Below are 27478 nucleotides of genomic sequence, written 5' to 3' on the forward strand. Positions count from 1 at the left end.
ATTACTCTATCTGACTTTGCTTTTGTTTCCTTTCCTTGATGTTGAAAGTGCCTTGACTTTTGTGTGAATTTCAAATGTATGTTTGTTGTTCAATAAAAAAAAAACAACAACTTGCTAATTCCGGTCGCTAAAACAAAACCGGAAGCAGAACAAGCGAAGAAGAACCATCTCGTGACATCACTTCCGCTCAGGGGATGGCTGCGGGTCACGTGACGCGGCGCTACCTGCTTGACTTGTGTGCGATGTTTGTCGTTTGCGCCGAACGCATCAAAGGGGCGCCGTCACTCCTTTATGCCGACGTTTTGTCCTCCGAGGGCGGCCCGTGGTGCCTCGAACGGCCGCTTTCGCGAGTCCCGCTCCTCTCCGCGACGACAAGAGCGGCAGCTCGCGGCCTAGACGTCACGTGACCCGGCATGCGGCTGAGCGCTTGATAAAATAAAAAAACAAAGATGGCGTGAGCGCGGCGGAGTGGACAGGACAACACCGCGACGACCCGTCTCCTGACGCCCAAGTAAGTGCGCACCTTCGCACCCACACGGCCACTACAAAGACCGCGTTGACCACCCTTAAAGGCGTCTTTTTTTCCCCTTCTTTTTTTTTTAATAAAAGAAAGCTGCGTTCGCCATCTGCCGCTGCTAGCTTGCTGCTAATTGTTAGCTAGCAACAGCAATGACATAACATGTCAGGCCCAAATCGGCTTTTAAACTGCTTAGTGCTCTTAAATGCATTTAATTGTCATTTTTAAACATGCCGCGTTTGAATCGAATTGAATGGGGATTCATGTTAATGTGTTTGACTGTAAGCAAGCTGACGTTGTTTATCACCCTCGCTAACACAATGACTTGAGCAGTATCGCGTCGATTATGATACCGTTTGGTTCCTTTTAAAAAAAATTATTTTAATTCCGAACCTCAGCGTCTTGTGTGAATGTGAAAGTGCGATCCGGGGTTGGCTTTCGGTTCTGTCGCGGGCGAGCATGGCGGAGCCGTGTCACCGTAACCCCCCCCCCACCCACCGCCCCCGACAAAAGCCGCAAAAAGTGAGTGGGAAACTCGTCTTTGTGGACTTTGTAGACGTGCACGTTTGTTAATGATTAAACAAATGTGCCGCCCGGATTCGTTGTCAGCGGAAGCCGGAAGTGCGAGTAGGACGTCGCAACCACGTGTCTTGTTTTGGGTCACTTTGGAGAGTGACCCGACCTCCATGTGTAGTTTACCCTTGCAGAGCCTCATCCCATGCAGGATGGATTTGTCAAAAATGTTGTGTTTTTATGTCATGAGGAGGCTTTAAAAAAACTACATTCTGGCCTCTATCTTTTATCCCACATGTGCTACAACTTTGTCATTATTTTGGTACTTGTGTAAAATGAAAAAAAAAAAAAGTATTGTAGTATATTTATAGGTTAAAAAGTGTTTGCTAAAACAAAAGTAGCTACATTTAAGCACTTATATATTAAATTGTTTATACCATGTGTGCTACAACTTTTCTCATTATTTTGGTACTTGTGTAAAATGAAAAAAAAAAAGTATTGTAGTATATTTATAGGTTAAAAAGTGTTTGCTAAAACAAAAGTAGCTACAAAATGGAGTCCGGTCATTCCTCAATTGTTTATCCCACGTGTGCTACAACTTTTATCATTATTTTGGTATGTGTGTAAAATGTCAAAAAAAAAAAAGTATTTATTTGTAGTATATTTTTAGGTAAAAAGTGTTTGCTAAAACAAAAGTAGCTACAAAATGGAGTCCTGTCATTCCTCATTTAAGCACTTATATATTCAATTGTTTATCCCACATGTGCTACAACTTTTATCATTATTTTGGTATGTGTGTAAAATGTAAAAAAAAAAGAAGAAAAAAAAGTATTTATTTGTAGTATATTTATAAGTAAAAAGTGTTTGCTAAAACAAAAGTAGCTACAAAATGGAGTCCTGTCATTCCTTATATATTTAATAGTTTATCCCACGTGTGCTACAACTTTATCATTACTTTGGTATGTGTGTAAAATGTAAAAAAAAAAAAAGTATTTATTTGTAGTATATTTTTAGGTAAAAAGTGTTTGCTAAAACAAAAGTAGCTACAAAATGGAGTCCTGTCATTCCTCATTTAAGCACTTATATATTCAATTGTTTATCCCACATGTGCTACAACTTTTATCATTATTTTGGTATGTGTGTAAAATGTAAAAAAAAAAGAAGAAAAAAAAGTATTTATTTGTAGTATATTTATAAGTAAAAAGTGTTTGCTAAAACAAAAGTAGCTACAAAATGGAGTCCTGTCATTCCTCATATATTTAATTGTTTATCCCACGCGTGCTACAACTTTTATCATTATTTTGGTACGTGTGTAAAATGTAAAAAAAAAAAAAAAAAAAGTATTGTAGTATATTTATAGGTAAAAAGTGTTTGCTAAAACAAAAGTAGCTACAAAATGGAGTCCGGTCATTCCTCATTTAAGCACTTATATATTCAATTGTTTATCCCACGTGTGCTACAACTTTATCATTATTTTGCTGTGTGTGTAAAATGTAAAAAAAAAAAAAAGTATTTATTTGTAGTATATTTATAGGTAAAAAGTGTTTGCTAAAACAAAAGTAGCTACAAAATGGAGTCATGTCATTCCTCATTTAAGCACTTATATATTCAATTGTTTATCCCACGTGTGCTACAACTTTTATCATTATTTTGGTATTTCTGTAAAGTATTTATTTTTGAGTATATTTTTAGGTAAAAAGTGTTTGCTAAAACAAAAGTAGCTACAAAATGGAGTCCGGTCAATTCCCCATCAGGGGCGCCGAAAAGGGGGGATAAAGGAGACGGATTCTAGGGGCCCCTAATGATGATGAAATTATAATACAGAAAAAATAATGACACTATGTTGGGGGCCCTGTAAAGATTCTTTTCATGGGGGCCAAAATCCCTAGCGGCGCCCCTGTTCCCCATTTTAAGCACTTATATATTCAATTGTTTATCCCACGTGTGCTACAACTTTTATCATTATTTTGGTATGTGTGTAAAATGTAAAAAAAAAGAAGAAGAAAAAGTATTTATTTGTAGTATATTTATAAGTAAAAAGTGTTTGCTAAAACAAAAGTAGCTACAAAATGGAGTCCTGTCATTCCTCATATATTTAATTGTTTATCCCACGCGTGCTACAACTTTTATCATTATTTTGGTACGTGTGTAAAATGTAAAAAAAAAATAAAAAAAGTATTGTAGTATATTTATAGGTAAAAAGTGTTTGCTAAAACAAAAGTAGCTACAAAATGGAGTCCGGTCATTCCTCATTTAAGCACTTATATATTCAATTGTTTATCCCACGTGTGCTACAACTTTATCATTATTTTGCTGTGTGTGTAAAATGTAAAAAAAAAAAGAAGTATTTATTTGTAGTATATTTATAGGTAAAAAGTGTTTGCTAAAACAAAAGTAGCTACAAAATGGAGTCATGTCATTCCTCATTTAAGCACTTATATATTCAATTGTTTATCCCACGTGTGCTACAACTTTTATCATTATTTTGGTATTTCTGTAAAGTATTTATTTTTGAGTATATTTTTAGGTAAAAAGTGTTTGCTAAAACAAAAGTAGCTACAAAATGGAGTCCGGTCAATTCCCCATCAGGGGCGCCGAAAAGGGGGGATAAAGGAGACGGATTCTAGGGGCCCCTAATGATGATGAAATTATAATACAGAAAAAATAATGACACTATGTTGGGGGCCCTGTAAAGATTCTTTTCATGGGGGCCAAAATCCCTAGCGGCGCCCCTGTTCCCCATTTTAAGCACTTATATATTCAATTGTTTATCCTACGTGTGCTACAACTTTATCATTATTTTGGTATGTGTGTAAAATGTAAAAAAAAACAAAAAAGTATTTATTTGTAGTATATTTATAAGTAAAAAGTGTTTGCTAAAACAAAAGTAGCTACAAAATGGAGTCATGTCATTCCTCATTTAAGCACTTATATATTAAATTGTTTATCCCACGTGTGCTACAACTTTATCATTATTTTGGTACGTGTGTAAAATGTAAAAAAAAAATATTGTAGTATATTTATAGGTAAAAAGTGTTTGCTAAAACAAAAGTAGCTACATTTAAGCACTTATATATTCAATTGTTTATACCACGTGTGCTACAACTTTTCTCATTATTTTGGTACTTGTGTAAAATGAAAAAAAAAGTATTGTAGTATATTTATAGGTTAAAAAGTGTTTGCTAAAACAAAAGTAGCTACAAAATGGAGTCCGACCATTCCCCATTAAAGCACTTATATATTCAATTGTTTATCCTACGTGTGCTACAACTTTTATCATTATTTTGCTGTGTGTGTAAAATGTAAATAAAGTATTTATTTGTAGTATATTTATAGGTAAAAAGTGTTTGCTAAAACAAAAGTAGCTACAAAATGGAGCCCTGTCATTCCTCATTTAAGCACTTATATATTAAAGTGTTTATCCCACGTGTGCTACAACTTTTATCATTATTTTGGTATGTGTGTAAAATGTTAAAAAAACAAAACTATTTATTTGTAGTATATTTATAAGTAAAAAGTGTTTGCTAAAACAAAAGTAGCTACAAAATGGAGTCCTGTCATTCCTCATATATTTAATTGTTTATCCCACGCGTGGTACAACTTTTATCATTATTTTGGTACGTGTGTAAAATGTAAAAAAAAAAGAAGTATTGTAGTATATTTATAGGTAAAAAGTGTTTGCTAAAACAAAAGTAGCTACAAAATGGAGTCTGGTCTTTCCTCATTTAAGCACTTATATATTCAATTGTTTATACCACGTGTGCTACAACTTTTATCATTATTTTGGTACTTGTGTAAAATGAAAAAAAAAGTATTGTAGTATATTTATAGGTTAAAAAGTGTTTGCTAAAACAAAAGTAGCTACAAAATGGAGTCCGGTCATTCCTCAATTGTTTATACCACGTGTGCTACAACTTTTATCATTATTTTGGTACGTGTGTAAAATGTAAAAAAAAAAGAAGTATTGTAGTATATTTATAGGTAAAAAGTGTATGCTAAAACAAAAGTAGCTACAAAATGGACTCAAGTCATTCCTCATTTAAGCACTTATATATTCAATTGTTTATCCCAAATGTGCTACAACTTTTATCATTATTTTGGTACGTGTGTAAAATGTAAAAAAAAAAGTATTGTAGTATATTTATAGGTAAAAAGTGTTTGCTAAAACAAAAGTAGCTACAAAATTGAGTCCGGTCATTCCTCATTTAAGCACTTATATATTCAATTGTTTATCTCACGTGTGCTACAACTTTATCATTATTTTGGTATGTGTGTAAAATGTTTAAAAAAAAGTATTTGTAGTATATTCATAGGTAAAAAGTGTTTGCTAAAACAAAAGTAGCTACAAAATGGAGTCATGTCATTCCTCATTTAAGCACTTATATATTCAATTGTTTATCCCACGTGTGCTACAACTTTTATCATTATTTTGGTACGTGTGTAAAATGTAAAAAAAAAAAAGAAATATTTATTTGTAGTATATTTTTAGGTAAAAAGTGTTTGCTAAAACAAAAGTAGCTACAAAATGGAGTCCGGTCAATTCCCCATCAGGGGCGCCGAAAAGGGGGGATAAAGGAGACGGATTCTAGGGGCCCCTAATGATGATGAAATTATAATACAGAAAAAATAATGACACTATGTTCGGGGCCCTGTAAAGATTCTTTTCATGGGGGCCAAAATCCCTAGCGGCGCCCCTGTTCCCCATTTTAAGCACTTATATATTCAATTGTTTATCCCATGTGTGCTACAACATTATCATTATTTTGGTATGTGTGTAAAATGTTAAAAAAAACTATTTATTTGTAGTATATTTATAAGTAAAAAGTGTTTGCTAAAACAAAAGTAGCTACAAAATGGAGTCCTGTCATTCCTTATATATTTAATTGTTTATCCCACGCGTGCTACAACTTTTATCATTATTTTGGTACGTGTGTAAAATGTAAAAAAAAAAAAAAGTATTGTAGTATATTTATAGGTAAAAAGTGTTTGCTAAAACAAAAGTAGCTACAAAATGGAGTCCGGTCATTCCTCATTTAAGCACTTATGTATTCAATTGTTTATCCCACGTGTGCTACAACTTTTATCATTATTTTGCTGTGTGTGTAAAAGGGAAAAAAAAAAGTATTTTTTTGTAGTATATATATATATAGGTAAAAAGTGTTTGCTAAAACAAAAGTAGCTACAAAATGAAGTCCGGTCATTCCTCATTACATTACATTACATGTGTGTAAAATGTAAAAAAAAAAAAAAAAAAGTATTTATTTGTAGTATATTTTTAGGTAAAAAGTGTTTGCTAAAACAAAAGTAGCTACAAAATGGAGTCCTGTCATTCCTCATTTAAGCACTTTTATATTTAATTGTTTATCCCACGTGTGCTACAACTTTTATCATTATTTTGGTATGTGTGTAAAATGTAAAAAAAAACAAAACTATTTATTTGTAGTATATTTATAAGTAAAAAGTGTTTGCTAAAACAAAAGTAGCTACAAAATGGAGTCATGTCATTCCTCATTTAAGCACTTATATATTCAATTGTTTATCCCACGTGTGCTACAACTTTTATCATTATTTTGGTACGTGTGTAAAATGTAAAAAAAATAAATTGTAGTATATTTATAGGTAAAAAGTGTTTGCTAAAACAAAAGTAGCTACAAAATGGAGTCCTGTCATTCCTTATATATTTAATAGTTTATCCCACGTGTGCTACAACTTTTATCATTATTTTGGTACGTGTGTAAAATGTAAACCAAAAAAAGTATTGTAGTATATTTATAGGTAAAAAGTGTTTGCTAAAACAAAAGTAGCTACATTTAAGCACTTATATATTCAATTGTTTATACCACGTGTGCTACAACTTTTCTCATTATTTTGGTACTTGTGTAAAATGAAAAAAAAAGTATTGTAGTATATTTATAGGTTAAAAAGTGTTTGCTAAAACAAAAGTAGCTACAAAATAGAGTCCGACCATTCCCCATTAAAGCACTTATATATTCAATTGTTTATCCTACGTGTGCTACAACTTTTATCATAATTTTGCTGTGTGTGTAAAATGTAAATAAAGTATTTTTTTGTAGTATATTTATAGGTAAAAGGTGTTTGCTAAAACAAAAGTAGCTACAAAATGGAGTCCGGTCTTTCCTCATTTAAGCACTTATATATTAAATTGTTTATACCACGTGTGCTACAACTTTTATCATTATTTTGGTATGTGTGTAAAATGTAAAAAAAAAAAAAAAAAAGTATTTATTTGTAGTATATTTTTAGGTAAAAAGTGTTTGCTAAAACAAAAGTAGCTACAAAATGGAGTCCTGTCATTCCTCATTTAAGCACTTATATATTTAATTGTTTATCCCACGTGTGCTACAACTTTTATCATTATTTTGGTATGTGTGTAAAATGTAAAAAAACAACAACTATTTATTTGTAGTATATTTATAAGTAAAAAGTGTTTGCTAAAACAAAAGTAGCTACAAAATGGAGTCCTGTCATTCCTTATATATTTAATTGTTTATCCCACGTGTGCTACAACTTTTATCATTATTTTGGTACGTGTGTAAAATGTAAAAAAAAAAAAGTATTGTAGTATATTTATAGGTAAAAGGTGTTTGCTAAAACAAAAGTAGCTACAAAATGGAGTCCTGTCATTCCTCATTTAAGCACTTATATATTAAATTGTTTATCCCACGTGTGCTACAACTTTTATCATTATTTTGCTGTGTGTGTAAAAGGGAAAAAAAAGTATTTTTTTGTAGTATATATATATATATATAGGTAAAAAGTGTTTGCTAAAACAAAAGTAGCTACAAAATGGAGTCCGGTCATTCCTCAATTGTTTATTACACGTGTGCTACAACTTTATCATTGTTTTGGTACGTGTGTAAAATGTAAAAAAAAAAAAAAAGTATTGTAGTATATTTATAGGTAAAAAGTGTTTGCTAAAACAAAAGTAGCTACAAAATGGAGTCCGGTCATTCCTCAATTGTTTATACCACGTGTGCTACAACTTTTCTCATTATTTTGGTACTTGTGTAAAATGAAAAAAAAAGTATTGTAGTATATTTATAGGTTAAAAAGTGTTTGCTAAAACAAAAGTAGCTACAAAATGGAGTCCGGTCATTCCTCAATTGTTTATCCCACGTGTGCTACAACTTTTATCATTATTGTGGTACGTGTGTAAAATGTAAAAAAAAAAAAAAAAAAGTATTGTAGTATATTTATAGGTAAAAAGTGTTTGCTAAAACAAAAGTAGCTACAAAATGGAGTCCTGTCATTCCTCATTTAAGCACTTATATATTCAATTGTTTATCCCACGTGTGCTACAACTTTTATCATTATTTTGGTACGTGTGTAAAATGTAAAAAAAAAAGTATTGTAGTATATTTATAGGTAGAAAGTGTTTGCTAAAACAAAAGTAGCTACAAAATGGAGTCCTGTCATTCCTCATTTAAGCACTTGTATATTAAATTGTTTATCCCACGTGTGCTACAACTTTATCATTATTTTGGAATGTGTGTAAAATGTAAAAAAAAAAGTGTTGTAGTATATTTATAGGTAGAAAGTGTTTGCTAAAACAAAAGTAGCTACAAAATGGAGTCATGTCATTCCTCATTTAAGCACTTATATATTCAATTGTTTATCCCACGTGTGCTACAACTTTTATCATTATTTTGGAACGTGTGTAAAATGTAAAAAAAAAAAAAAGTATTGTAGTATATTTATAGGTAGAAAGTGTTTGCTAAAACAAAAGTAGCTACAAAATGGAGTCTTGTCATTCCTCATTTAAGCACTTATATATTCAATTGTTTATCCCACGTGTGCTACAACTTTATCATTATTTTGGTATGTGTGTAAAATGTAAAAAAAAAAAAGTATTTATTTGTAGTATATTTTTAGATAAAAAGTGTTTGCTAAAACAAAAGTAGCTACAAAATGGAGTCCGGTCATTCCTCATTTAAGCACTTATATATTCAATTGTTTATCCCACGTGTGCTACAACTTTTATCATTATTTTGGTATGTGTGTAAAATGTAAAAAAAAAATAATTGTAGTATATTTATAGGTAAAAATTGTTTGCTAAAACAAAAGTAGCTACAAAATGGAGTCCTGTCATTCCTCATTTAAGCACTTATATATTCAATTGTTTATCCCACGTGTGCTACAACTTTTATCATTATTTTGGTATGTGTGTAAAATGTAAAAAAAAAAAAAAGTATTGTAGTATATTTATAGGTTAAAAAGTGTTTGCTAAAACTAAACTAGCTACAAAATGGAGTCCGGTCATTCCTCAATTGTTTATTTATTTATGTGTAGTATATTTTTAGATAAAAAGTGTTTGCTAAAACAAAAGTAGCTACAAAATGGAGTCCGGTCATTCCTCATTTAAGCACTTATATATTCAATTGTTTATCCCACGTGTGCTACAACTTTTATCATTATTTTGGTATGTGTGTAAAATGTAAAAAAACCCCAACTATTTATTTGTAGTATATTTATAAGTAAAAAGTGTTTGCTAAAACAAAAGTAGCTACAAAATGGAGTCATGTCATTCCTCATTTAAGCACTTATATATTCAATTGTTTATCCCACGTGTGCTACAACTTTTATCATTATTTTGGTACGTGTGTAAAATGTAAAAAAAAAAGTATTGTAGTATATTTATAGGTAGAAAGTGTTTGCTAAAACAAAAGTAGCTACAAAATGGAGTCATGTCATTCCTCATTTAAGCACTTATATATTCAATTGTTTATCCCACGTGTGCTACCACTTTATAATTTTTTTGGTATGTGTGTAAAATGTAAAAAAAAAAAAAAAAAAAAGTATTATAGTATATTTATAGGTAAAAAGTGTTTGCTAAAACAAAAGTAGCTACAAAATGGAGTCCGGTCATTCCTGATGCTAGCAAGAAAGCTAATGGTAAACTTAGACTTCTCTATTCGACAAATTAAACATGTCTTATGCGGGTTTGGACATAATAATTCATTGACGTATTTTTAGGTAAAAAGTTTTTGCTAAAACAAAAGTAGCTACAACATGGAGTCCAGTCATTCCTTATTTAAGAACTTATATATTCAATTGTTTGTCCTGAGTATGCTACAACTTTATCATTATTTTGGTATGTGTGTAAAATATATTAAAAAAAAGTATTTATTTGTAGTATATTCATAGGTAAGAAGTGTTTGCTAAAACAAAAGTAGCTACAAAATTGAGTCATGTCATTCCTCATTTAAGCACTTATATATTCAATTGTTTATCCCACGTGTGCTACAACTTTTATCATTATTTTGGTACGTGTGTAAAATGTAAAAAAAAAAAGTATTGTAGTATATTTATCGGTAAAAAGTGTTTGCTAAAACAAAAGTAGCTACAAAATGGAGTCCGGTCATTCCTCATTTAAGCACTTATATATTCAATTGTTTATCCCACGTGTGCTACCACTTTATCATTATATTGGTATGTGTGTAAAATGTAAAAAAAAAAAAAAAGTATTGTAGTATATTTATAGGTAAAAAGTGTTAGCTACTTTGTTCATTGGTTGTTGATGCTAGCAAGAAAGCTAATGGTACACTTAAACCTCTCTATTTGACAAATTAAACATTTTATGTCTTATGCGGGTTAGGACATAATTCATTGACGTATTCGTAGGCAAAAAGTGTTTGCTAAAACAAAAGTAGCGACAAAATGGAGTCCGGTCATTCCTCATTTAAGCACTTATACATTAAATTGTTTACTTTTTATTTAGGTATGTGTCTTAAGTAATAGTTAGCCATTCTTGCCCGTAAAAAAGGAATGCTCGTCAAAGACCTATTTGGAACATCCCACATGAAAACAGGCTAATTTGGAACAGGTGGCTGCCGTGATTGGGTATAAAAGTAGCTTCCATGAAATGCTCAGTCATTCACAAACAAGGATGGGGCGAGGGTCACCACTTTGTCAATAAATGCGTCAGCAAACAGTTTAAGAACAACATTTCTCAACCGGCTATTGCAAGGAATTTAGGGATTTCCCCATCTACGCTCTGTAATATCATCAAAAGGTTCAGAGAATCTGGAGAAATCTCTGCACGTAAGCGGCAAAGCCGAAAACCAACATTGAATGTCCGTGACCTTCGATCCCTCAGGCGGTACTGCATCAAAAAGCGACATCAGTGTGTAAAGGATATCACCACATGGGCTCAGGAACACTAAAGAAAACCACTGTCAGTAACTACAGTTGGCCGCTACATCTGTAAGTGCAAGTTAAAACTCTACTATGCAAAGCCATATATCAACAACACCCAGAAACGCTGCTGGCTTCGCTGGGCCCGAGTTCATCTAAGATGGACTGATACAAAGTGGAAAAGTGTTCTGTGGTCTGACGAGTCCAGTTCAAATTGTTTTTGGTAACTGTGAATGTTGTGTCCTCCGGACCAAAGAGGAAAAGAACCACCCGGATTGTTCTAGGCGCAAAGTGGAAAAGGTTAGTTAGTTAGGTTTGTGCCCAAGGCATGGGTAATTTACACATCTGTGAAGGCACCATTAATGCTGAAAGGTACATACAGCTTTTGGAGCAACATATGTTGCCATCCAAGCAATGTTACCATGGACGCCCCTGCTTATTTCAGCAAGACAATGCCGAGCCATGTGTTACAACAGCGTGGCTTCATAGTAAAAGAGTGTGGGTACTAGACTGGCTTGCCTGTAGTCCAGACCTTTCCCCCATTGAAAATGTGTGGCGCATTATGAAGCCTAAAATATCACAACGGAGACCCCCGGACTGTTGAACAACTTAAGCTGTACATCAAGCAAGAATGGGAAAGAATTCCACTTCAAAAATGTGTCTCCTCAGTTCCCAAACCTTTACTGAGTGTTGTTAAAAGGAAAGGCCATGTAACACAGTGGTAAAAATGCCTTTTTTGCAATGTGTTGCTGCCATTAATTTCTAAGTTGATGGTTATTTGCAAAAAAATGAAGTTTCTCCTTTTGGAACATGAAATATCTTGTCTTTGCAGTCTATTCAATTGAATATAAGTTGAAAAGGATTTGTTGTATTCTCTTTTTATTTACCATTTAAACAACGTGACAACTTTACTGCTTTTGGCTTTTGTATAAGATATTTGGCAGAAAAGAAGAACATTTTACTCACCGCAGGGGACTTTTGTCGAGTGTAGACTTGCAAAATTTTGGCAGCGCTTTGTGACGCGAGTCAGAAAATTGTGATATTCTGGATAAACTAGAAGTACGTCATCAGTATTGGTGTATAGTGGTGATGGAAACAATGCAGTTGAACTCTGAAAATAGTGGCGCGATAAAGTTTGAAACGCCCTGAGTGACCACCATGGTGATCCAGCCAGAAGTCAATATACACATACCTAAAGTTGATTAAATTGTACCAAAAGACACTTTTTAAAATGTAAAATATGTCTGAATTGTTTGCTCAAAAAATGCCACACTGCTCAGCGCTTTGTCTTTCTGGAATTGCAGTTATTAGCTAGCATTATTTAAACAAACTGGCAATGTAAAGAATACTAGAATTATTATTTCAGAACAGAAACTGAATTTGAATGAATGCGTGAATTAGGGCTGGGCGATATATCGCGGGTTTGTCTCTGTGCGATATAGAAAATGACTACCGTATTTTCCGCACTATAAGGCGCACCGGATTATTAGCCGCACCTTCAATGAATTACATATTTCATAACTTTGTCCACCAATAATCCGCCCCGGATTATAAGCCGCGCCTACGCTGCGCTAAAGGGAATGTCAAAAAAACAGTCAGATAGTTCAGTCAAACTTTAATAATATATTGAAAACCAGCGTTCTAACAACTCTGTCCCAAAATGTACGCAAATGTGCAATCACAAACATAGTAAAATTCAAAATGGTGTAGAGCAATAGCAACATAATGTTGCTCGAACGTTAATGTCACAACACACAAAATAAACATAGCGCTCACCTTCTGAAGTTATTCTTCATTCGTAAATCCTTCGAATTCTTCGTCTTCGGTGTCCGAATTGAAAAGTTGCGCAAGCGTGGGATCCAAAATGGCCGGTTCCGTCTCGTCGAAGTCATCGGAGTCAGTGTCGCTGTTGTTGTCCAGTAGTTCTGTGAATCCTGCCTTCCGGAAAGCTCGGACCACAGTTGTGACCGAAATATCTGCCCAGGCATTTACGATCCACTGGCAAATGTTGGCGTATGTCGTCCGGCGCTGTCTGCCTGTCTTAGTGACGGTGTGTTCGCCTTCGGAGCTGTGTGAAAAAAGCCACCCGGCCTCTTCGCGTAAACTTCCCTTAACCACTCGCTCATCTTTTCTTCATCCATCCATCCCTTCGAGTTAGCTTTTATGATGACGCCGGCTGGAAAGGTCTCTTTTGGCAAGGTCTTCCTTTTGAATATCACCATGGGTGGAAGTTAGCATGGCAAGCTAGAACCACAGTGAAGGATGACTTCTCATTCCCTGTGGTGCGAATATTCACCGTACGTGCTCCCGTTCCACAGTGCGGTTCACAGGAATATCAGTTGCTGTGAAATACGGTAGTAATCCGTGTGCGGATGGAGAGATTGCGTCTTTTTATGAACCGGATCCTTGTCGCTTAGTAGGAGCCATTTTGTGGTCTTTACAGATGTAAACAGGAAATGAAACGTACGGTGATATCCGCGCGTTTTTTCTTCTTCTTCCGGGGGCGGGTGGTTGCTTACAGTAGAAGAAGAAGCGCTTCCTGTTCTATGGGGGTGGGTGCTTACCTTGGCGGTTGCTTGCGTAGAAGAAGAAGCGCTTCCTGTTCTACCGGGAAAAAAGATGGCGGCTGTTTACCGAAGTTGCGAGATCGAAACTTTATGAAAATGAATCGTAATAAAGCGCACCGGGTTATAAGGCGCACTGTCAGCTTTTGAGAAAATTTGTGGTTTTTAGGTGCGCCTTATAGTGCGGAAAATACGGTATATGGTTATATTGGAGTATTCGTTCTCACACAGTTGCTTTTAGCTGCGGGGCATTAAACTGCAGACGTTTCTCCCTCTTTCCTGTCTCTCCTTCTCACAGACACTTAAAACAAGCGCACCTTCTTACATACGTCACATACTGTCGCGTGAGGAACGTCACACGCTCCCGCGGAGCAGACAGGTAACGACATGGTAACAATAGCTGTGATGCTAGCAGTGTGGTTTGAGTGGTAATACGAGAGAAAGAAGGTGCAACTCTGGTAACAAATGGAGGAATAATTAGTTCCCAAAAAAAATAGCACGGGGTCCATCGTCTGATGGTGGTTTGGCTTCAAGCGGGAAGATGTCTTTACATGTCAACATCTCCGTTTGGTGCCACACCAACTAAATGCCGAAGCAACTATTACCACATCAACACCGTAGGACATACACTATTTGATATGCAGCTCATTTTTATGTGACACTTATTGAAATATCTTGTGACATCATGCACAAAAGTGCGCTTTATTTGTTTTAAACTATTGTAGTGGCGTTCTGTACAAAAAGTGCACTTTAGTGTTGTTTTGATACGTCATCTTAGTGACATCATGCACAAAAGTGCACTTACAGCTTGTTTTTAAATGTCTCTGATAGGGATGTCCCGATCCGATATTAGGATCGGATCGGCCGCCGATATTTGCGTATCGGCAAGGCATGGGAAAATGCCGATCTAGATCCAGTTTTTTAAAGAAATTCCGGTCCGTGTTTTCCAACGCACTTATTTAAATAATGCATTCCACTTTTCTGCCGCTCCCAAATTTCCGTTCCGCATTTTCCAGCACAACTTCAACACATCCACAGGTCTGTGTCCTAACCGTTAAGACGGCCATGTGAATTAAAAGTTACTGGTAAAAATGTCAGCTGTCTCTGTGCGATATAGAAAATGACTATATGGTGATATTGGAGTATACGTTCTCACGCAGTTGCTTTTAGCTGCGGGCATTACACTACAGGCTCTTCTCACTCTTTCTTGTCTGTCTTTCTCACAGACAGACAGGCACACCTTCTTACACACGTCACATACTGTCACGATATACGTCACACACGTATACGCCCTCGCGCAGCAGAGAGGTAGCAGCATAGCTAACGTTAGCTGTGATGCTAGCGCAGCCGTGCGAGTGGTAATCGAATGAAGGAAGAAATAATTAATTCCCCCCAAAAACAGCAAGGGGTCCATCGTCTGGCGGTGGTTTGGCTTTAAGTGGGAATATGTCGAAAAGACAACCGTAACTTGTCAAGTGTGGGGCGAAAGCGTTGCTATAAAAAGTAGCATCACTGCTAATATGTAGCAGCACGTCAATATCTCCATTCGGTGCCACACGCCCACACCATCAAAATGCCGAGGCAAACATTTCCAGATCAACACCGTATGGAAAAATTGGTGATTTTTTTAGTTGTGATTTCCCTCTCTGCATTAAGTTTAAAAGTAGCATATATTAATGCAGTATGAAGAAGAATGTTTTAATGTAGACACATAGAATCATCATACTGTACAATATACAAAACACTATAGAAATACAAAATACTGTACAATATACAGAACAAGACAAGAGTACCGGAGTATACTCGACAGGTAGCGGCATGGGTAAAGTTAGCTTTGGTGCTAGCGGTGCGGTGCTAATCTAGTAACAAATGGAGGAAGAATTAATTCCCAAGAAAAACAGCAGGGGGTCCATTGTCTGGCGGTGGTTTGGCTTCAAGCGGGAAGATGTTGAACAGACAACCGTAATATGTCAAGTATGCGGCAAAAGCGTTGCTACAAAAAGTAGCATTACTGCTAATTTGTAGCATCATTTGAAAAGTCACCCGCTAGAGAATGAAGAGTGCTTACTCCGCATGTCAACATCTCCGTTCGGTGCCACACCCACAAAATGCCCAAGCAACCATTTCCACATCAACACCGTATGAAAAAATAGTCAACAGAAGGAGATAACGACCGCAGGAACCTACCACATAGTGAAGGACATACACTATTTGATTTCCTATTATGCAGCTCATTTTTATTTGACACTTATTGAAATATCTTGTGTGACATCATGCACAAAAGTGCACTTTATTTGTTTTAAACTATTGTAGTGGCGTTCTGTACAAAAAGTGCACTTTAATTTAGTGTTGTTTTGATATGTCATCTTAGTGACATCATGCACAAAAGTGCACTAATAGCTTGTTTTAAAATGTCTCTGACAATCTTGCTCTTTCTGTTTTGGAAATGACATGAATGTTTGTGCCACTGCTTAATAACTCTTTAATAAATACACTTTTAGTTGTGATTTCCCTCTCTGCATGAAAGTTTAAAAGTAGCATATATTAATGCAGTATGAAGAAGAATGTTTTAATGTAGACACATAGAATCATCATACTGCTGTGATTATATGCACCACGTGTTCATTCAAGGCTAAGGCAAAATATCCACATATACAGGTAAAAGCCAGTAAATTAGAATATTTTGAAAAACTTGATTTATTTCAGTAATTGCATTCAAAAGGTGTAACTTGTACATTATATTTATTCATTGCACACAGACTGATGCATTCAAATGTTTATTTCATTTAATTTTGATGATTTGAAGTGGCAACAAATGAAAATCCAAAATTCCGTGTGTCACAAAATTAGAATATTACTTAAGGCTAATACAAAAAAGGGATTTTTAGAAATGTTGGCCAACTGAAAAGTATGAAAATGAAAAATATGAGCCTGTACAATACTCAATACTTGGTTGGAGCTCCTTTTGCCTCAATTACTGCGTTAATACGGCGTGGCATGGAGTCGATGAGTTTCTGGCACTGCTCAGGTGTTATGAGAGCCCAGGTTGCTCTGATAGTGGCCTTCAACTCTTCTGCGTTTTTGGGTCTGGCATTCTGCATCTTCCTTTTCACAATACCCCACAGATTTTCTATGGGGCTAAGGTCAGGGGAGTTGGCGGGCCAATTTAGAACAGAAATACCATGGTCCGTAAACCAGGCACGGGTAGATTTTGCGCTGTGTGCAGGCGCCAAGTCCTGTTGGAACTTGAAATCTCCATCTCCATAGAGCAGGTCAGCAGCAGGAAGCATGAAGTGCTCTAAAACTTGCTGGTAGACGGCTGCGTTGACCCTGGATCTCAGGAAACAGAGTGGACCGACACCAGCTGGACTGCTGCTGAGTGGTCCAAAGTCATGTTTTCTGACTAAAGCAAATTTTGCATTTCCTTTGGAAATCGAGGTCCCAGAGTCTGGAGGAAGACAGGAGAGGCACAGGATCCACGTTGCCTGAAGTCTAGTGTAAAGTTTCCACCATCAGTGATGGTTTGGGGTGCCATGTCATCTGCTGGTGTCGGTCCACTCTGTTTCCTGAGATCCAGGGTCAACGCAGCCGTCTACCAGCAAGTTTTAGAGCACTTCATGCTTCCTGCTGCTGACCTGCTCTATGGAGATGGAGATTTCAAGTTCCAACAGGACTTGGCGCCTGCACACAGCGCAAAATCTACCCGTGCCTGGTTTACGGACCATGGTATTTCTGTTCTAAATTGGCCCGCCAACTCCCCTGACCTTAGCCCCATAGAAAATCTGTGGGGTATTGTGAAAAGGAAGATGCAGAATGCCAGACCCAAAAACGCAGAAGAGTTGAAGGCCACTATCAGAGCAACCTGGGCTCTCATAACACCTGAGCAGTGCCAGAAACTCATCGACTCCATGCCACGCCACATTAACGCAGTAATTGAGGCAAAAGGAGCTCCAACCAAGTATTGAGTATTGTACATGCTCATATTTTTCATTTTCATACTTTTCAGTTGGCCAACATTTCTAAAAATCCCTTTTTTGTATTAGCCTTAAGTAATATTCTAATTTTGTGACACACGGAATTTTGGATTTTCATTTGTTGCCACTTCAAATCATCAAAATTAAATGAAATAAACATTTGAATGCATCAGTCTGTGTGCAATGAATAAATATAATGTACAAGTTACACCTTTTGAATGCAATTACTGAAATAAATCAAGTTTTTCAAAATATTCTAATTTACTGGCTTTTACCTGTATATGGTGTATTGTGACATGGCCTAAAAATATCCAGATATTAATAAAAGGCCATATCGCCCAGCTCGAGTTGCAATGTTTCAGGAATAAAGTTGTATTTTAGGTGTAAATACTTGATACAAATGTACTGTAAATACAACACTTTATATTTTTGCCTTACATTCATGAGGTTTATATAATTTATTGTTTTAATTGACGACATAAAATGTTCTTCTTATAGTAGTTATTCTTGGCTTAATTAAATTTTTATTTGTTTGGTATTTCTAGTCCTCCAAATTGTCTTACCATTTGTATTTATATGGTTATATTTCAGATGATATGACAATATTGCATGTTTTTGTCTTGCAGATGGATCCTGGACAGGATTTACTCCTGGCTGCTCTTAGCGAGAGCGGCATTTGCCCGAATGATATTGGACTGTTTGACCTGGACTCTCAGGATGTGGCACAGCCCTCCACTGCCCAGCAAGTAAGTCCTGCTTAATGGCCGGATCATCCACAACACCTCTGCACAAATATTACTGTGGAACCCGCTCATGAAGTCGCATGTTATTACTAAAAGTACCCACTTAAGTCATACTTGCCAACCCTCCCGGATTTTCCGGGAGACTCCCGAAATTCAGCGCCTCTACCGAAAACCTCCCGGAACAAATTTTCTCCCGAAAATCTCCCGAAATTCAGGTTGAGCTGGAGGCCACGCCCCCTCCAGCTCCATGCGGACCTGAGTCCGCTTTCCCACAATATAAAGAACGTCTACAATAAAGCAGTCCGTCTGCCGTAAACAGCAATGTTGTGACACTCTTAAACAGGACAATACTGCCATTTAGTGCATTTGATGAAAGCACTTTTGTGCGTGCCACACAGCAATGCATCATCAGAGAGGGTGTTCAGCATGGTTAGAAAGATAGTGACAGAGCATAGAACAAGGATGGACAATTCAACCATTAACTCAACAATGAGTAGATGAGTGATATGTGTGTGTATATGTGTAAATAAATGAACACTGAAATTTAAGTATTTCTTTTATTTATATATATATATATATATATATATATATATATATATATATATATATATACCGTATTTTCCGCACCATAAGCCGCCCTGGGTTATAAGCCGCGCCTTCAATGAACGGCATATTTCAAAACTGTGTCCACCTATAAGCCGCCCCGTGTTATAAGCCGCATCTAACTGCGCTAAAGGAATGTCAAAAAAACAGTCAGATAGGTCAGTCAAACTTTAATAATATATTAAAAACCAGCGTGATGTGGGCGCGCATGGAGTCGTATATCAACATGGACGGAGCTGCGTGAAAAAAGCCACCCGGCCTCTTCGCGTAAACTTACCTTAACCACTCGCTCATCTTTTCTTCATCCATCCATCCCTTCGAGTTAGCTTTTATGATGACGCCGGCTGGAAAGGTCTCTTTTGGCAAAGTCTTCCTTTTGAATATCACCATGGGTGGAAGTTTCTGGCCATTAGCATGGCAAGCTAGAACCACAGTGAAGGATGACTTCTCATTCCCTGTGGTGCGAATATTCACCGCACGTGCTCCCGTTGTATCCACAGTGCGGTTCACAGGAATATCAAAAGTCAGTGGAACCTCGTCCATGTTGATAATGTTCTCTGGCCGGATCTTTTTTTCAGCTATCTTGTTTTTACAATATGCACGGAAAGTAGCCAGCTTTTCTTGAAAGTCTTTAGGCAGTTGCTGTGAAATAGTAATCCGTGTGCGGATGGAGAGATTGCGTCTTTTCATGAACCGGATCCCTGTCGCTTAGTAGGAGCCATTTTGTGGTCTTTACAGATGTAAACACACAAAGGAAATGAAACGTACGCTAATATCCGCGCCCTTCTTCTTCTTCTACGTGGGCGGGTGGTTGCTTACAGTAGAAGAAGAAGCGCTTCCTGTTCTATGGGGGCGGGTGCTTACCTTGGCGGTTGCTTGCGTAGAAGAAGAAGCACTTCCTCTTCTACGGGGAAAAAAGATGGCGGCTGTTTACCGTAGTTGCGAGACCGAAACTTTATGAAAATGAATCTTAATATTAATCCATATATAAAGCGCACCGGGTTATAAGGCGCACTGTCAGCTTTTGAGAAAATTTGTGGTTTTTAGGTGCGCCTTATAGTGCGGAAAATACGGTAATCAGAAAAAGGCATTTTTATATCTAATTATTTTTCAGTCAGACTTTTTGTTTGTGTCTGGAAATAGTCATCCATCCATCCATTTTCTACCGCTTGTCCCTTTTGGGGTCGCGGGGGGTGCTGGAGCCTATCTCAGCTGCATTCGGGCGGAAGGCGGGGTACACCCTGGACAAGTCCCCACCTCATCGCAGGGCCAACACAGATAGACAGACAACATTCACACACTAGGGACCATTTAGTGTTGCCAATCAACCTATCCCTATCAGGTGCATGTCTTTGGAGGTGGAGTACCCGGAGGGAACCCACGCAGTCACAGGGAGAACGTGCAAACTCCACACCGAAAGATCCCGAGCCCGGGATTGAACTCAAACACTGAGGCACATGCAGTAACCCCTGTTCCACCGTGCTGCCTTGGAAATATTCAACTCCTCTAAAATAACATATACCGTATTTTCCGCACTATAAGGCGCACCGGATTATTAGCCGCACCTTCAATGAATGGCATATTTCATAACTTTGTCCACCAATAAGCCGCGCCTACGCTGCGCTAAAGGGAATGTCAAAAAAACAGTCAGATAGGTAGGTCAGTCAAACTTTAATAATATATTGAAAACCAGCGTTCTAACAACTCTGTCCCAAAATGTACGCAAATGTGCAATCACAAACATAGTAAAATTCAAAATAGTGCAGAGCAATAGCAACATAATGTTGCTCGAACGTTAATGTCACAACACACAAAATAAACATAGCACTCACTTTCTGAAGTTATTCTTCATTCGTAAATCCTTCGAATTCTTCGTCTTCGGTGTCCGAATTGAAAAGTTGGGCAAATGTGGGATCCAAAATGGCCGGTTCCGTCTCGTCGAAGTCATCAGAGTCAGTGTCACTGTTCAGCAGTTCTGTGAATCCTGCCTTCCGGAAAGCTCGGACCACAGTTGTGACCGAAATATCTGCCCAGGCATTTACGATCCACTGGCAAATGTTGGCGTATGTCGTCCAGCGCTGTCTGCCTGTCTTAGTGAAGGTGTGTTCGCCTTCGGTCATCCATTGTTCCCACGCCGTTCGCAGTCGTGATTTGAATGCCCTGTTGACACCAATATCCAGCGGTTGGAGTTCTTTGGTTAATCCACCCGGAATGACGGCGAGTGTTGTATTTGTGTGCTTCACTTGTTTTTTGACACCATCTGTGATGTGGGCGTGCATAGAGTCGTATATCAACATGGACGGAGCTGTGTGAAAAAAGCCACCCGGCCTCTTCGCGTAAACTTCCCTTAACCACTCGCTCATCTTTTCTTCATCCATCCATCCCTTCGAGTTAGCTTTTATGATGACGCCGGCTGGAAAGGTCTCTTTTGGCAAGGTCTTCCTTTTGAATATCACCATGGGTGGAAGTTTCAGGCCATTAGCATGGCAAGCTAGAACCACAGTGAAGGACGACTTCTCATTCCCTGTGGTGCGAATATTCACCGTACGTGCTCCCGTTGTATCCACAGTGCGGTTCACAGGAATATCAGTTGCTGTGAAATAGTAATCCGTGTGAGGATGGAGAGATTGCGTCTTTTCATGAACCGGATCCTTGTCGCTTAGTAGGAGCCATTTTGTGGTCTTTACAGATGTAAACAGGAAATGAAACGTACGGTAATATCTGCGCGCTTTTTCTTCTTCTACGCGGGCGGGTGGTTGCTTACAGTAGAAGAAGAAGCGCTTCCTGTTCTATGGGGGTGGGTGCTTACCTTGGCGGTTGCTTGCGTAGAAGAAGAAGCGCTTCCTGTTCTACCGGGAAAAAAGATGGCGGCTGTTTACCGAAGTTGCGAGATCGAAACTTTATGAAAATGAATCTTAATATTTATCCATATATAAAGCGCACCGGGTTAAAAGCCGCACTGTCAGCTTTTGAGTAAATTTGTGGTTTTTAGGTGCGGCTAATAGTGCAGAAAATACGGTATCCATCCATTTTCTACCGCTTATTCCCTTCGGGGTCGCGGAGATATATATATATATATATATGTATGTATGTATGAAATACTTGACTTGGTGAATTCTAGCTGTAAATATACTCCTCCCCTCTTAACCACGCCCCCGCCCCAACCACGCCCCCTGCAGCCACCCCCCACCTCCCGAAATTGGAGGTCTCAAGGTTGGCAAGTATGACTTAAGTTGACAAAAAATGTAATCTCAATGGACAATAAGTGCAGTTAGGTCTTATGGCCATTAGGTGCCATCTTGCACAATTTTCACATTAAAAAAAAAAAGTATTTATTTTGTTTCTGCCATATTACTTTGTTTATAATACTTGTGTTGCTTTCATATGCACATTACATTTTCTACTTGAGGTACATACATTTTTTTTACCGTGATCCTGTGTCTGTAAATGTGTGTGTGTGTGTGTGTGTGTGTTTGTTTGTGAAAGTGTTTGTGTCCATGTGTGTGCGTGACGTCATGTTCCACCGCGCAAAAATCAAGCTTGTGACGACGAAATTGATGTTCAATCAGCGTTGTGCCTCGTCTCCTCACACAGCCCAGGACAGGGGTCGGCAACCTTTACCAGTCAAAGAGCCATTTTGACCAGTTTCACAAATTATAGAAAACAATGGAAGCCGCAATTTTTTTTTGAAATTTTAAATGAAATAACACTGCATAAGAAGTTTTTTTTTTTGCTTTGTGCTATGTATGTCTCAGACACGCTGCCCACACCTTTATGTGGAATTTGAATGCTGGTGCGGCACGCGAGTTTTAATTGAATGGCGCTTGTCAGCGTCATGCGTGCCATGATGGTACAGCATATAGCACCCGCTACAGTCAGCGTGCCTGATCAGCCACACATTGTATGGGGCTTCCGCTCTGCTCACGTAGGCAACAGCAAGGCATACTTGGTCAACAACCACACAGCTCACACTGACGGTGGCGGTATAAAAAAAAAAACTTTAACACTCTTACTAATAATGCGCCACACTGTGAACCCACACCAAACAAGAATGACAAACAAATTTCGGGAGAACATCTGCACCGTAACACAACATAAACACAACAGGACAAATACCCAGAATCCCATGCAGCCCTAACTCTTCCGGGATACATTATACACCCCCGCTACCAAACCCCGCCCACCTCAACCGACACACAGAGAGGGGGGGGGGGTTGATGTGTGAGGGAGCAGGGTTGGGGTGGGGGGCGAGGTTTGGTGGTAGCAGGAGTGAATGTAGCCCGGAAGAGTCAGGGCTGCATGGGATTCTGGGTGTTTGTTCTGTTGTGTTTATGTCGTGTTAAGGTGCAGATGTTCTCCCGAAATGTGTTTGTCATTCTTGTTTGGTTTTGGTTCAAAGTGTGGCGCATTATTAGTAAGAGTGTTAAAGTTGTTTTATATGACCACCGTCAGTGTAACCTGTGTGGCTGTTGACCAAGTATGCCTTGCTGTCATGTACGTGTGCAAGCAAAAAATGTATATTGTATAGCAAGTGTTGGGCTGGCACGCTGTTAATACAGATTGTAGAGGGCGTCAAATGTTGTACCATCATGGCTCGCCCTTATTATAGCCGTAAGGGTGAAAATCGGTGAATAATAGGCACTGAAATCCGGAAGTCTCACGGGAAAATTGGGGGGTTCAGCAAGCAAGCTGCTGAGCCGCATCAGAGTGATCAAATCCGGAGCCGCGGGTTGCCGACCCCTGGCCCAGGAGAACAAAATAAAGAAATACGACTATAACACTAGCATAAAGTTGAAAGACAACATTTAAAAGTCGCTGCAACTTAAGTTTCACTATCTGCTGCAGCTCACCGGTAATCCTGCCCTGATTGGGGACTTGCAGGCACTCATAGGAGTCTTTTTTTGGTCCCGACTGGGAGAATCAACAAACACTAATTTAATCAGAGAAAGGCATTTTTATATCTAATTATTTTTCAGTCAGACTTTTTGCTTGTGTCTGGAAATATTCATCCATCCATTCATTTTCTACCGCTTGTCCCTTTTGGGGTCGCAGGGGGTGCTGGAGCCTATCTCAGCTGTGGAAGGCGGGGTACACCCTGGACAAGTCGCCACCTCATCGCAGGGCCAACACAGATAGACAGACAACATTCACACACTAGGGACCATTTAGTGTTGCAATCAACCTATCCCTATCAGGTGCATGTCTTTGGAGGTGGGAGGAAGCCCACGCAGTCACGGGGAGAACATGCAAACTCCACACCGAAAGATCCCGAGCCCGGTATTGAACTCAAACACTGAGGCACATGCAGTAACCCCTGTTCCACCGTGCTGCCTTGGAAATATTCAACTCCTCTAAAATAACATATACTAAAAACTCTGCAGACAGTTTTTGTGTAAATCATTTTTGAGTTACGTTTGTTCCTGAAATAATCATTAAACTTGTTTATATGTGTTAATGCACATTATTTTACAATGCCTCAAATTCAAACTGCACTTTATTGTAATTGTATTCAATATATTTACTACAGTATTTGATTTTTTTTTAAACTCCACAATCTGGGTCACCACTTGCCATTTGCCAACGCACTGGTGACAAGCACTGATGTGTACAAGTAATTAAAGAATACCATTTGAAATTGTTAAGTAAATATTCACTTGAAGTAAAAGTGTTGTAGTATTCAGTACACCACTGATACTTTGTTTACTGCAGAATGCACTTTTTGATGACAAACAAAAGAACTTTGAGAGGGGGAAAAGTTGTCCTTACTCCCACAAAATGTACTGAAAAAATAAGCAAAATCGTGGCCCTAAAACCAGGTACGGACCAAAAGGGGTAATAACTTGTCGAGTTACACAAAGTGCACACAGCGACTTCCCCCTCAGTGCAAAGTTGGCTTCAAAATAAAAGCATGGCAGTGTTAACCTGGATTCTACTACAGCAACTAACAAAATGTGTCAATTTGTCTAAAAAGCTTAACAAACGGAAGAAAAAATTGTCACATTTAATGAAGCTTTTTGTCAGACGTAAAAGTAGAATATGCACAAACAGAGGTGAAAAACATGGCAGGAAATGCCGTAGATTAAAATACTGTATTTTTCGGACTATAAGGCGCACTTAAAATCCTTCCTTTTTTTTTAAAAAATTAAAAAAAATTGACAAAGCGTCTTATAACCCGGTGAGCCTAATGTACGGAATAATTCTGGTTGTGCTTGCCGACCTCAAAGCAATTTTATTTGGTACATGGTGTAATAATTAGTGTGACCAGTAGATGGCAGTCACACACAAGAGATACATGTAGACTGCAGTATGACGTCAGGAAACAACACCAAAACTTTAAATGTTCCATTGAAAATAAAGAACATTACACACGGCGCTCAAAAATCTGTCAAAATGTTTTAGTACCACTTTGAAGCCGCACCGCTTGGTGGATTGTCGGCCCATTACGGCAACCGTAGTCAGAGATGAAAGTATTACCGTATTTTCCGCACTATAAGCCGCCCCGGGTTATTAGCCGCACCTTCAATGAATGGCATATTTCAAAACTTTGTTCACCTATAAGCCGCGCCTATGCTGCGCTAAAGGGAATGTCAAAAAAACAGTCAGATAGGTCAGTCAAACTTTAATAATGTATTACAAACCAGCGTTCTAACAACTCTGTTCACCCCCAAAATGTAATGTGCAAATGTACAATCACAAAAATAGTAAAACTCAACGTTGCTCGATCGTTAATGTCACACAACACACAAAATAAACATTTAAAGCTCACTTTCTGAAATTATTCCTCATCCATAAATCCCTCGAATTCTTCTTCAGTGTCTGAATTAAAAAGTTGGGCGAATACGGCATCCAAAATGGCCGGCTCCGTCTCGTCGAAGTCATTAGAGTCAATGTTGCTGTTGTTGTGCAGCAGTTCCGTGAATCCTGCCTTCTAGAAAGCTCGGACCACAGTTGAGACCGATATATTCGCCCAGGCATTTACAATCCACTGGCAGATGTTGGCGTATGTCGTCCGGTGTTGTGCCGGAAAACGCACCCCTGCTTCCTCTACCTACGCACCATTTATGTTCACTTCTCTTGCTGCTGCTCTATTTCCGTGTTCTACTGCGTGACTTATTGCCTTGAGTTTGAATTCTGCGTTGTACGCGTGTCTCTTAATAGGAGCCATTTTGTGGTCTTTACAGATGTAAACACACAAATGAAATGAAACGTAATATCCGCGCGCTTCTTCTTCTATGGGGGCGGGTGGTTGCTTACAGTAGAAGAAGAAGCGCTTCCTCTTCTATGGGGGCGGGTGCTTACCTTGGCGGTTGCTTACCGTAGAAGAAGAAGCGCTTCCTCTTCTACGGGGAAAAAAGATGGCGGCTGTTTACCGTAGTTGCGAGACCTAAACTTTATGAAAATGAATCTTAATATTAATCCATATATAAAGCGCACCGGGTTATAAGCCGCACTGTCAGCTTTTGAGAAAATTTGTGGTTTTTAGGTGCGGCTAATAGTGCGGAAAATACGGTACTATTAAATGGCACTCATTAGCAGACATTATCTGGCGTTTTGTTTCACAATTTTATGCAAAAGCAACTTTTCTTACCTTCTGGTACCTGCTGATGTGTATTTGGGATCTGCATAAGTCCTGAAAATGTGCACAGTCTTGTAGCCCATGCTGATGCCGTAGTCGATAATCTTCTATTTCTCGATCTTCTTGTTATGGGACATTCATCCTGCGCTGTTGCCATTTCTAATATAAAGTAGCATACATTTCTAACTTATATCTCGCTATGGAAATGCTAAAACATACCGGTGTAGTGAGTTGACATTATTCACCCAAGGAACTTTAGTTATTAGAGAGTTCCGGTCGGACGGTTTTTCACGGGACACATTTCCGGCGTTCCTGTTGCACTAGTGAGCCACGGATGAGGAGATGCTACTCAGTTATTGATTGAAGTAAAGTCTGAATGTCATTAAAACAGTTAGCTCCATCTTTTGACACTCCTTCCACTCCCGTCCTTGCACGCTACACCGCTACAACAAAGATGACGGGGAGAAGACGCTGTCCAAGTGGAGGCACGTAAATAAGACCGCCCACAAAACGGCGCATCCTGAAGCAACTGTCAGAAAGATGATGTGTAAAACATCATCTATGCAACATTTTGACAAGAGAACCACCATTACATCTTATGTAGGCCAGTGGTTCTCAACCTTTTTTCAGTGATGTACCCCCTGTGAACATTTTTTAAATTCAAGTACCCCCTAATCAGAGCAAAGCATTTGCAGCACTATGTCATCAGTTTCTGATTTATTAAATTGTATAACAGTGCAAACTATTGCTCATTTGTAGTGGTCTTTCTTGAACTATTTGGAAAAAAAGATATAAAAATAACTAAAAACTTGTTGAAAAATAAACAAGTGATT

General features: G+C 38.0%; 1 protein-coding gene across 1 annotated transcript in view; it reads left to right on the plus strand.

Annotated features, from left to right (window-relative positions):
* Positions 1 to 211: 211 nt before the first annotated feature.
* Positions 212 to 27478, plus strand: part of sbno1 (strawberry notch homolog 1 (Drosophila)) — a 90631-nt gene continuing 63364 nt past the window's right edge. The window contains exons 1-2 of the mRNA XM_061966398.2: positions 212 to 511; positions 18350 to 18469. Coding sequence (XP_061822382.1) covers positions 18350 to 18469 — 120 coding nt within the window. The 5' untranslated portion in view covers positions 212 to 511. The remainder of the gene's footprint in view (positions 512 to 18349; positions 18470 to 27478) is intronic.

This window comes from Nerophis lumbriciformis, linkage group LG11 (assembly GCF_033978685.3).
Source record: "Nerophis lumbriciformis linkage group LG11, RoL_Nlum_v2.1, whole genome shotgun sequence".
NCBI classification, from domain to species: Eukaryota; Metazoa; Chordata; class Actinopteri; order Syngnathiformes; family Syngnathidae; genus Nerophis; species Nerophis lumbriciformis.